Raw genomic sequence first — 11,542 nt, 5'->3', positions numbered from 1 at the left:
CTCTGAGCATGCGGCGGCCCCAGCTCCGCCCCGGCCGGGACAGCGCTGAGGCGGCCCGGGCGCCATGGAGCGGCTCGGGGAGCGGCTCGGGGAGCGCTCGGCGGCCCGGCTGGCCGCCGTCCTGCGGCACCTCTCCCCGCGGCCGGCAGCGGCCCCGGCTCCGGTATCCTTCCTGCTGTGGGATCGGGAAGGGGCGGCGGCAGCACGGAGCCCGCCGTGGGTCGGGGCTCCGCTTCGCCCCTCGCTCCCCGGCCCGTGTGGGCCCGTGGTGTGTCCGACAGGGACACCGGGCTGGGAGGGACACGCAGGGCCAGCCCTGCCCGGTATCCTGGTGCCCCCGAATTTTGGGGTCAGTGCCTGACCCACCCCAAAGCCTCTCCATGAGCTTCAGCCCCGCGGGATGTGGGAGCCGGGATGTGCATCTCGGCAGTGCCCCGGCACAGCCCATCCAGCACTGCCAGAGGCTTCCCTGCAGCCAATTTTCCTCCTGGAGATTCAACTCCGCCTGACTTTGGCAAGTCACAGATTCCCTTGAAAGGTACGGACTCGACTGATAGAGCAGCAGCAGGAAAAACATCAAGGTTTGGTTTGTGAGCGGGAACCGAGGCGAAGATGTTGGAGGCTGCCAACATAAGGCAAAGGAAACCTGGGTAGAAATAAGTTTTTACGTTGATAAGTCTGTGGTTCCAAAAGTTAAGTGGAGACTGCTTGCTGAGAATATTTTTAAAGCTGCTGTCATAAATGTTGCTTTAAAAAAAAAGCTTTTTCACAGAGCAGAATGCTGACAAGTTACCTCTGAATTATAATACATAGAAGAGGATGTGATCAAACAGGATGTAGAAGTCCTCAAATCGATTAAAAATATGAAGGGAAATGGGTAGTTGTTGACTTAGACTGACATAACACAAGTAGGAACATAAAATTAGGAATAAATTATAGGAAAAACACCCTGGTTGTAAGAGACAGGAAGTAAGGAGAGGTGCTGCACAACCTGTTTGTTTTTAAATCTGGGTCATGATGCAAATTGCTTTGGGCAAAAACATGACTAAGCTGGGCTGGAGCAAGAAAGGTGTGTGGATAAAGTAAATGATACGCTCTGATAGGAATAGATTTGTTTGATACATCAAATGGTGCAGCAGTTCACTGGTTTTGTTTTAATTTCTGCGCCTCGTGGTTTCAGTTGTCCAAGCAACCCAGACTTCTCCTCTGAATGTTGCAAAGTGTCAAGAGCAAAACCAGGGAGAGGAAGAGGCAGAGCCTGGGAGGAAGGTGCTGAGATGGAGTTCAGCATTGAGTGGACTTGTCTGCTCTCCCCTCATTCAGAGACTGAGGTGCTGAGCAGGGCCCCATGCTGGGGTTTAGCAGTGCCTGTGTCTCTGTCAGCTGTCTGTGGGCATTTAGGAACCTGAATGATCAGAAGTCCCGTATTCACTGAAATTAGGCCTGAAGTGTGTTGTGTGGAGCACTGGTGCCCTCAGTTGGGGGATTCCTTGCTCTGGGACCTCCTGTGGCAGTTGCCAGCTGGTCTCCCCATGTTCTTCTCTCTGTCTTCCATCCAGTTCCCAGCACCTTTTTCCTCCCTCTGGCTCACCATTTTTGCCAAACATTTTTGCATGTGTTGTTCTTCTCCCACTGTATGTGACTATTGACAAGATAATGTTTAAGCTTCCTGGTGTGGGGACCACAGACACAACTGGTGTGATGAAACCTATTTCTCATTCCCAAAGCATTCATGGTTTTATGAGCAATAGAGGATAGTCAGTGGTTTTCATAAAACCCTGAAGCAAACATGCATGTGCAGACCAAAAGATCAGCATGAAGATGCTCATTTTTGTTATGGATGGCACTTCAACACCATGCATAAAGCTCTTGTGAGGCTTCTTTAGCAAGTGGGGTTTAATTGCCCTGTTGATGAGAACGTGTCTCTGCGTAAGAGAAAACAAACGCTTTTTTAAAACCTGTTGAAATGACTCGAAGTGGAGGACAAGCCTAAATCTCTCCTCTCTTCCTGCTATCCCTGTCATTTCAGGGACCTGATCTCTAGAGTAACTGGTGAGATGGTGAGGGTTTGCAACACTGTAGGAGAATGTGAAACCTCAGGTTTACTTTTACTGCTTTATTGGTTTAGATTCTTTTCATTTATCGAATATTTTGTATTATAATTTATTATTATAGAAGCAAAATTAACAGGAACATGGGATTGAGTGTCCAGCACAGCACCTGCCTTTAACATGAACAGCACTGTAGGATCAAGGACTCGTGCCTGTAGATAATGTTCTAATCTATCTTGCTTGATTGTATATTCCTTAATTCTCACCCCAGGTTAGCATTCCTACTTCAGCCCAAGTCAGTGTTGTTCCTCAATCAGGGAGGTTTTGGTAAGCTCTGTCTTCCCTGGTAGAGATGAAAGGAAAACAGCCTTCAGAGCTGAGCTTTTTTCCCCCAAGCACACGTGTTGGTCACTAGGGGTGGTTAATGTGTCCCTCTGTCCCAGCTACACCCTGGACAACGATCTGCTGACCACAGAGCAGAGGCAGTTCTATGAGGACAACGGGTACCTGCTCATCAAGAACCTCGTTTCTGACGAGGACATTGAGCGCTTCAGGTACGAGGCACTTGCCTGGCAGGCTGGGGGAGCTCTGGGAAGTGGAGATTGTTGAGTTCTTCCAACATGGGCGTTCCCTCCTCCTTGCAGGAAGGAGTTCTTGAGGATCTGTAGAAGAGAAGTGAAGCCACCAGGAATTATGATTATGAAAGATGAGTCCCTGAGATCCCAGTTTGGTCAGTCTGAAAACGTGGTTAATAAAGTGCAGGACTTCCAGGAAGATGAAGAGCTGTTCAGATACTGCACTCTTCCAGAGGTAAAGCAAAGAAAGGGTGGTGGTGGTGGAAGAGCCTGTATGGAGGTACCTGACCCTGCAGGTCACTCCCATAAACACACAAGTGAGGAAGGAAGACCAGGTCAGCTTTTAGGAGTGTTCTGCATGAACAGGGGATGGGTGGAGGTTGGGGCAGAAGACTTAAAGCAGTGCTGCTCTGCCCCTGGTGTGGAGCCAGTCAGGAATGTGACTTGGCCAAACCGTGCCAGGCTAGAGGGACAGATCAGCCACATCTTGTGAATGTGTTTTATCCAGGCAAACATCTGTCCCAGGGCAGGTCCAGCCTTGCACCAATATTCATGTGGCAGATACAGCTCTGTGGGGTACCCTTCCCATCTTTTCCACCCCTCTCAGCAGCCTGCAGCACCCTCTTCCCTCTTGGCCTCCTCCCCCCATTCCCATCTGTGTGCCAAGCCAGATCCTGCCTCCTGTCCTGCATCCCTCCATCCTCCCTGACCTCCTTTTCCTGTACCCTTGTCCTCAGCCAAACATCCAGCTCCTAGTGCTTCCTCAGCAATATTTCCTCTTGTTTTTCATGTTTCTGATTTTTTTTCCTAATGTTTTCGTCCTTGTAGGTCCTCAAATATGTTGAGTGCTTCACAGGGCCAAACATCATGGCAATGCACACCATGCTGATAAATAAACTTCCAGATTCTGGTAAGGAAAATTTGGATTAGAGGAAAATGGATGAATTGTTGTGTGTATTCCAGAATTCAACTTAGTATTTTAGAAAAGCTGTAAAAAAATTAAACCCAAATAACACTGAAAATTTACAAAGCCATTTTGGTGATAGTTTGTTTTCTTTTTACCTTGGTTTAATGAGACAACATGAGAAAACACAGGAGAGTTTTTGAGGCTGCACAAAGTCTAAATAGTATGGTAAATGAGGCAAGTAGAAATGTCCTACCTGTATCTATTTAAGGGGCAAAATCAATGGCAAGGTAAGTATATAAATTATATATAAAAGGCTATCCTGGTGTGGCTGATGTTTCCATTTCCATGGGGGGAAAAGAATAACAAGCAAAACTTCAAGAATATTTATTTATGTTTAGACTTCTTGGAAGAGGGCCTCTAGGGCAGAGATTCTCTGTGGAGGCTGCAGTCCATAAACTGAGATTTTTTTTCCCCCTTCTTTTAAAGAGAAAGCTAAATAAACATGAGCAGGGTGCAGCACAGGCAGGGTTGATTCTGCTTGCATCACAGCAGTACATCCAGTGCCTGCAGACAGCACAGCTGTTGGAAGCTCTTTGTGCAACACTGTGCAGGTTAAAGTTCTCACAACTGGAGAGCAGCCAAAATGAGTGATGAAAATGTGTGGTGGTGGTGGTGAAGGCCAGCAAAAGGAAACTTCTGAGGGGTCACAGAGCTAAGCAGCCTCCTGGCTTTCACTGTGTGACCCAAGAGCCATTTTGGGTCCATTTTGGGTGGGGGTGGCAGCTCAGCTGCTTGGCTTCCATGGCTGGGCTGGAGCAGGCACTGAGCACACCGAGTGACCCAGCAGCAGCTCCTCAGGATGTGGCACAGTGGTTTAACAGGAAGGAAAAGGTGTGTCACGTGTGATGAGGCTGAAGGTTTGTGCACCTGTGTTGCAGACAAGCAGACCTTCCTGCACCCCATGCATCAGGACCTGCACTATTTCCCGTTCCGGCCGGCGTCCCGCATCGTGTGCGCCTGGACCGCCATGGAGAGGGCCCACCAGGACAACGGCTGCCTGGTCGTGCAGCCAGGGACACACAGGACAGCCCTGAAGCCTCATGGTTATCCAGAGTGCGAGGTACAGAGTCTTGGGGGGCTTGGGAAGGGCATGCAGGAAGGGGATATATTTTGGCTGGGAAGGATTCACTGTAGGGGGAGGATGTGCAGGTCAAAGCTGAGGTTTTCAGTGATTTCTTTTTTCTGTTTATGCAAATATTGACCTTGATTTGGGAGAGAGTTTCTTGGGTGACCTCACTCTATGTGATGTGGGTAGATTTGCCTCTGTTGCCACCTTCACCTGGAGAATGTCCTGCACGTTGTGGCATGACAGTATAAACACATGCCAACGTTTTCCACTGCTCTTGCCAAGTCTGAGGGCTCTATCTCCTCCTGTTCCTGCCTGGTACCATGTGTACTGTCCCAAAGAGGAGAAGTCTGACAGTAAACAGTTGGATGGAATAAAATACCAGGTGGTCTCTTCCTCTTAAGAGTGTGTGTTTCCTGGCCTGGACTGTCATTAGTGATGGTTATACCAGGAGCAAAAGGCTGGACAGCAGTGGCATCAGTCCACCCTTGTGGGGCTTTTCCAGTGCTCTTCTCTGTTCTCTCCAGCTGAGAATGCCTTTGTCCAAATCCAGCTGCAGAAAATACAGAAAGTATCATTTTTCTGTGTATCAGGCTTGAGGTAGAAGGACTAGTAAGCAATAGTCAGACTTCTAGCTTGGCATATGGAATACTCTCTCTGGGGGAAAGCAGATTCCTAGCTGTCCCTGCTGTGCTCTGAGAATCAGCTCTTCCTGTAATTCTAGCTGAGTGATTTCAGTTCAGCCTTTTTCTTTCCTAGGGTAAAACCAACAAGCTTTTCCATGGGCTGCTTGATGAGGATGAGAAGATTCCCAAGGTTCACCTTGTCATGGAGAAGGGAGACACAGTGTTCTTCCATCCCCTGCTCATTCATGGCTCTGGGATAAACAGGACATCAGGTTTTCGAAAGGTAGGAAAACATCTCTTGATACAGTTTTTTATAGTCTTGATTTTAAAAAAAAAAATTATCCAACTATCCCTCTATTTTTATCCCCCCCTCCCTTTGAATCCTTTCTCAGTTCATGAATATGTGGATGAATGTTTTAAGAGTTTTTATCTTCCTAATATACTTCAGCAGTCTCTTGTTTATTTATTATTTTATTTTTAAACATCTGTCTTCTGTAAGAAGAGCACACTGTGCAGCTGCTTGAGAAAAACAGAACAGGAGTAGAAATTAGATGTTGAATCTATGTTTAAATTAAAGCCTGTCTGGCTGTAATTGCTTTTCTGAAAGTTCCCTTTCAGCTGTCCCAGATATCAGGACTTTACCTAATCTTTTTTCCCTGAATTCTTGGTATCCCATCTGGATAACAGGAGTCTCCATCGTGCAGTAAATAATAGTTATTTATATGATTGCACAACCATTTTTCTATAAAAGATTTGTTGACATGCATGATGATTTAACTGAAACAGGGAAAAGGGCCCTCCTTTGTGGGCCTGGTCCTGTCTCAGAAGGGATTCATCCAGGCACTGCAGCACGGGCTGCTCTGTTTTGATTTTGGTTTGCCTATTGTGTGGCCTCTTCTTTCAGCCCCTGTGTCAGTTTGTTGGTGGATTCAAAACAAGTGGGTTGTGACCCTATGGTGCAGGAACACACAGGTCTGCCCCAGCCCTGACTATCCCTATTTGCACTCTAGCTGCTGATATTCTGAGATCAAGTAGGACAGCTCATACTGAGGGAGTGAGAGGGAGAAGGAAAGGAAGAAGAGCAAGAGAAGGAAGTCAGCAGCAGGAGTATTTCTCCAAGGGGACACTCTCCAGAGTGCTTGGAAAGGAGGAAGGAATTTTCTGACAGGATCTGTAAGGAAGGAGTGATGTGTCCACAGTCTGCAATGCACTAGGGTTTTTTCCAGCAGTTGTTTGTAGCTGATATGACAGTGAGTGACACCCACTTTCCTCACACAGAGCATCAGCTGCCACTTCGCCAGCTCAGAGTGTCACTACATTGATGTCAAGAACACAACTCAGGAGCACCTGGAGAAGGAGCTGCAGGAAATGGTTTGCAAGAAATATGATGCAACTTCTGTGGAGCTGAAGGTGAGACTTGGCTCAGTGCCCTTTGTTACAGACCAGGTCGGTTCCCCTTCCCAAGTCTCTCCTTGGTGCTCTTTGCTATGCCTGGTTGGCAGATCAGGCTGTACCAGGCAGAGGTGCTTGGCAGGATAAAAGGCTGGATGTTCAGAGGATGACTGGCAGGCTTCTTTGGGGCCTTTTCCCTCATAATGCCTTGTTCACGGCAGCCCCTCAACATCCATTGATCTCCAGAAGTTCCTTCTGAAGCTCTACTTGTAAATAAAAACATGTGGTCATTTGCCCTGAATTCAAAACTATGAGTTGGAATAAATTCAGTGCCTGTCCAGTTTTTATGTCCATAGTTCTTACAATCCCCCCACTAATGGTAGGTGGATTTTCCTTTTAAAACAAGTAGCCACATCTGACCACAATAACAAATGGATTTTTTTTTGCTTAAATATAATCCCACATCAGTCGTTTATACTCAAGGCTATGGCAGGTTTGTCAGCAGTAATATACATTTGCCTCAAAAAAAAAAAAAGGGACTAATGGACTCTTGCTGAATAACTGAGACCATTGAGTAAAATACAAAGCAAATGTAAATGCTTCAGGGATCCAGCCACTGAAAGAAAAATAAACTTTGTTACTGGGGTGAAAATGTTCTGAATATCTTAATCTGCAGCAGTTCCCAAGCATGTGGAAAGCCAGTATCAAGGCAGTAAAGTCTAGATGTAAAAGCAGCAATTTTATTTTAAAATGTACATATTTTACAATATTTGGGGCTTTCTGGGGAGGGGTGAGTTTTATTTTCACCCCTGGCGTTTTTGTGTTGTTCTGCGTGTTTGTCCCCAGTGTGCCTGGGTGTGGTGGGGTGCCCAGCTGTGTTTTGCAAGCTGATCTTTCGTGTCTGTAAGGCCACAGCTTGCTTGGCTTTCAGTTCCTGGGGTTGTTTAGGTGCTTGGTGAAATCTGAAGGGATGTGTAGTGAGGCTCTCTCCTTCTCCTGAGTGGAAAAGAGGTTGTTCTTACAAACCCAGAGAAGTCTCTGTGTTCACGTGTAGCTTTAAGGATTTTTTTTAACCAGAGTTGGAGTTTTCTCCCAGAGGAGTGCCCAGATCTTATTTCACTTTCACAAGATGATAAGAACTAAGTCATCCTCTACTCCCATCTCTGTAAACTGGAATCCTGGTCACTTTTTTCTGTGACCAGCCCTTAAGGTGCTTTTCCTTTGTCTCATTTTTGTTTTGAAGGACATATGGAACTTCCGAGCACGGCTTGTGCAAGGGGAAAGAATCAACCTGTAGAAGACTCCGTGAAGAGCAGGATGGAAAACGTGGGCCTGAGAATGAGCTTCTCTGAGGGAAGAACACAGACCCTGCCTGGGCAGGCAGAATTCCCTTTGTTGACCTCTGTAAGGGTAACTTAGCCAAATTCTGCACTGCAAAATTTTCTATGCTAATTCATAATGATTCCACTGAGCTTGGACAGCTGATGTATGCCAAAGGAAACCTAACCTAGAAAAACAGATTTGCTGCAGGTGTCTTAGACAATCGAAGAATCGAAGTCTTGAAAGAACACCTTGATTTTCTTGGTGTTTTCATTCTTGTTTCTTAAAAGCTTTTAACCATGACACACCTTTAGAATGATGCTGTACCAACATAAGATTTTATGCAAGAATTTGCAGTATTTCCAACTTCCTTTCCTGTGCCAAAAAAAAGAGAAAAAATTCAGTTTCAGACAAGCCCTCGGTGACATGGGGAGTTACTAGTGTAGCTGATGAAGATGAGGGTGTTAGTACCAGCAGAAGCAATGGTGCAAGGAAGTGGCTAAAGAGAAAGCAGCAACCACTCACAGAGAAAAATGGGATTTATGGACAGGAATATGACTGCTGGTAGAGTTCCTCAAGCATGGCTTGGCGTGGCATCATACCTGACCAGGCAGCTCTGGCACAGGTGAAATAAGAGTCTGACAGTGTTGGGAGCTACTGGGCCAACAAAGCAGCCTCCCACTGGCCTTGCACAACTGATCCAAGGCTGTGTGAAATGAGGGAATCCTTTGAGTCTGGCAGGTCTGGGATAAGGAGCCTTTTGCTGCTGACAGGTTGAGGAAATGTTTGAATGCTCCCTGGATCGCAGTGGTGGCAGGGTGGAGTGATGCACACTGAAATGATCCTCTTGCCTTTGACAGTGTTTTTCCTTGCTTTCTGAAAGCGTCTTTCACTTTCAGAATCTGTTTTTTGAAATGAAGAATAAACCAGAGCGAAACTGCACTTGAGGGCTGTGTTGTGTCATTGCTGCTGTTCAGAAACTGGTGCTGGGGATGCCATTGAACACCCCAGTGCAAAGCATCAACATTCAGCTTGTTTCCACTCCCCCCCAGTCCACCCAAGAAAGAACCAAAGGCTGCAATGATGGGTTCTTGTGGCACCTTCTGCATCGTTTTGTGATTCTTCATCTTCATGCAGCATATCTAGGTTTTCTTGTTTGTTTGATTTTTAAAGAAGGTGAGGTTTAAGCACAGCTAAGTGTTGGTCCTACACCCTTGGTGCTGGAGTAAGGTGTCAGCGCTGTGTTCCCACCTGGAGCCAGACATAACCTCTCAGCAGCTTCTGGTTTGGCCACAACACCAAGAAGTGATGAGAGTCACTTAGGACAGACCCCTAGCCTGGCTCAGCAAGTGATTTTGGGTGTCCTGGTTCCCCGTGCCCTCTATAACCCTGGCACTGATGGAGAGCATGGCCAGGTGGGTGATTTCCAGTGAGTTGGAGATCCCTCTGGCGACTTTGCTGAGTCCTTTCCATGGGATTTTTGTGAGAACTTGGTGTGTTCTGTCTGGTTCACAGCACAGGACTGATGGAGAGACTTCCCTGTCTGCTGTCACTGGTGGAGCTGGGATGACTGCAGAGGGAGCTGTGACCACAGAGAAGAGCTACAGGTGTCACATTCCCAGTTTAAAGACTGAGTTACTATAGTTAGGAAAGAGAAGTAAAGAAGTTTACCTTTGTTTTTAAAAATGTATACACCTCTGCCTATGGATTTCAGCTTAAAATTGCCTCTTTCAGAAGAACAAACCCATCAATGCCCTCAGAGATCATCTAAACTCGGCAGTTGTCCCACCTGGTGAGAGACTTGTGTCCTCATTCCTTGTTGGGTAACCACCCTCTGGGGAGGCTGTGCTCGCTCTGCTGGGCAGAGCACAGTTGGATGGAGCTGGATTCTCCCAGAATGGATGTGTGGTGTTGCTGGATACCTCCTCTAGCAATAATACCTTTGAGAAATAAACTTCCAAATCTGTTAGGCAGAGCTTCAGGAGACAGGGAAATGCAGAAGCTGTTGAAATGCTTGAGTTGCTGTGTATTTTAGTGAAGCAGCACTTACCCTATTAGAAAAGTTGCTTCAATTGAATCAAATTAAAAGCAAAATATTTAAAGTTATTTTGGTAGTAGTGTGTTTTGGTTTAGCCCTGGTTTGGTGAGATGTTTCTTACAATTTGGTTTGCTGTAGGTGTTCAGGTTCACGTGTTGGAGGTACGTGTGTGCTCCTAAATTGATGTAACAGCATGTTTCATGTAAAACTCTTTCCAACTAACTTCATGTTCCTGCAGGTTAGGTTAACCATGTTAGCCCTTCTTGGATAATTTTTTTTTAGTAGCAGTATCCAAGATTCAAAAAGGACCATGTGAAAATTAGACATCTGGCTGCTTATTTGGCCATCTGCAGTTGCATGAAGCCCCAGTCTTTCAGAAACTTTTTTTTCTGCCTTGATATTTCACATGTGTTGAAAACAAAAGCCTCCTGGAGCTTGGTAAAAGACAGTGAACACAGAGAAGATATTTTGCTTCGAATTTATGTGCTATTTTCCAGACTAGCAGTTCAGAAATGTCAGATTTAGTCTGACTCCTGACCTTGCTGACAGTGGTTGCACGCTCAGCGCTTTGATGTGAAGACTCTGGGCAGGTGCCAAAGGAAGGATTTTGAATCCCAGCTTTGGCTTCTAATGCTGTAGATCAAAGTCTTACTTCATGCAAGAGAAATGGGGAGGAAAAGCAAGTTTAATTAACTACATCATAGTTTTTTCCAAGTAGATTTGACTCTATAAGCTGATCTGGGATGTAGGAGATCCTTTTCCAGCAGTCCTTTGTAATCTAAGTGGCAGTGAGTGATGCCCAATGTCCTCACACAGCTGTCACCTCACCAGCTTAGAGTGCTACTACAGGGATGTTAAGAACATGATCCAAGAGCAGCTAGAGAAAGAAGTAATTGAATTTGGACATGCAAAATATAAAACAGTTTCTGCTCCAGACCTTGTGCTAATCTTTAATCACTACCTTATCTTGTAACTCACAAGTGATTTTGGCCTTTCTGCTGATAAGGGTTCTTGCTGCCTGCCTGTGCTGGAGAAGCATCTTTGCTCCACACACAGCCCCTTCACATCCCTATAAATCAGCGCAGGAGCTCTGCAAATCCAGCTCTATTTATCACTGTTCCCACCTCTGGGCTGCCAAATTTGATTTCATCCATGTTCTTTGCTGTCTTTTCAGTGGAAATCAGCCCAGGTAGGACAGGCTTGTGCCAGCAGGTGTTTAGATAGGAGGGGCTGTAATTCAATCCTTCTGTAACTGGATTTGCAAGAAGAGGACGTAGTTTATGGAACACCCATCCAAGCACCTTCTCTGCTCACCACATCAATCCAGTGAGCCTCTTGGCTTACACCAAGCAGGGTTTTGTGCCTTGGAGCTTGTAGCTTTTAATTTAATTCAGTGTTGTCTGCACATTTCTGTTTGAGACTTCGAAGAGGCAGTGAATAAGTTATTGGGTGTTTTTATGGCCAAAATCTGCTCATACCAGGAAGAAGCAGGAAGCACTGTATTCAA

At 46.1% G+C, this 11,542-nt stretch overlaps 1 protein-coding gene across 1 annotated transcript; it reads left to right on the top strand.

Moving 5' to 3' along the window:
- On the top strand, positions 1-8,939 carry PHYH (phytanoyl-CoA 2-hydroxylase). The gene is made up of 9 exons (XM_002192511.6): positions 1-163; positions 2,323-2,378; positions 2,495-2,605; positions 2,696-2,861; positions 3,455-3,536; positions 4,472-4,653; positions 5,419-5,568; positions 6,564-6,695; positions 7,921-8,939. The coding sequence occupies exons 1-9, from the start codon at positions 65-67 to the stop codon at positions 7,972-7,974; spliced, it is 1,032 nt and encodes a 343-aa protein (XP_002192547.5). The 5' UTR covers positions 1-64; the 3' UTR covers positions 7,975-8,939.
- Positions 8,940-11,542: the final 2,603 nt, after the last annotated feature.

The sequence above is a fragment of the Taeniopygia guttata genome, chromosome 1A, assembly GCF_048771995.1.
Source record: "Taeniopygia guttata chromosome 1A, bTaeGut7.mat, whole genome shotgun sequence".
Classification (NCBI taxonomy): domain Eukaryota; kingdom Metazoa; phylum Chordata; class Aves; order Passeriformes; family Estrildidae; genus Taeniopygia; species Taeniopygia guttata.
Note: the sequence above shows the minus strand (reverse complement) of the source record. Positions and strands in the feature narration are given on the sequence as shown.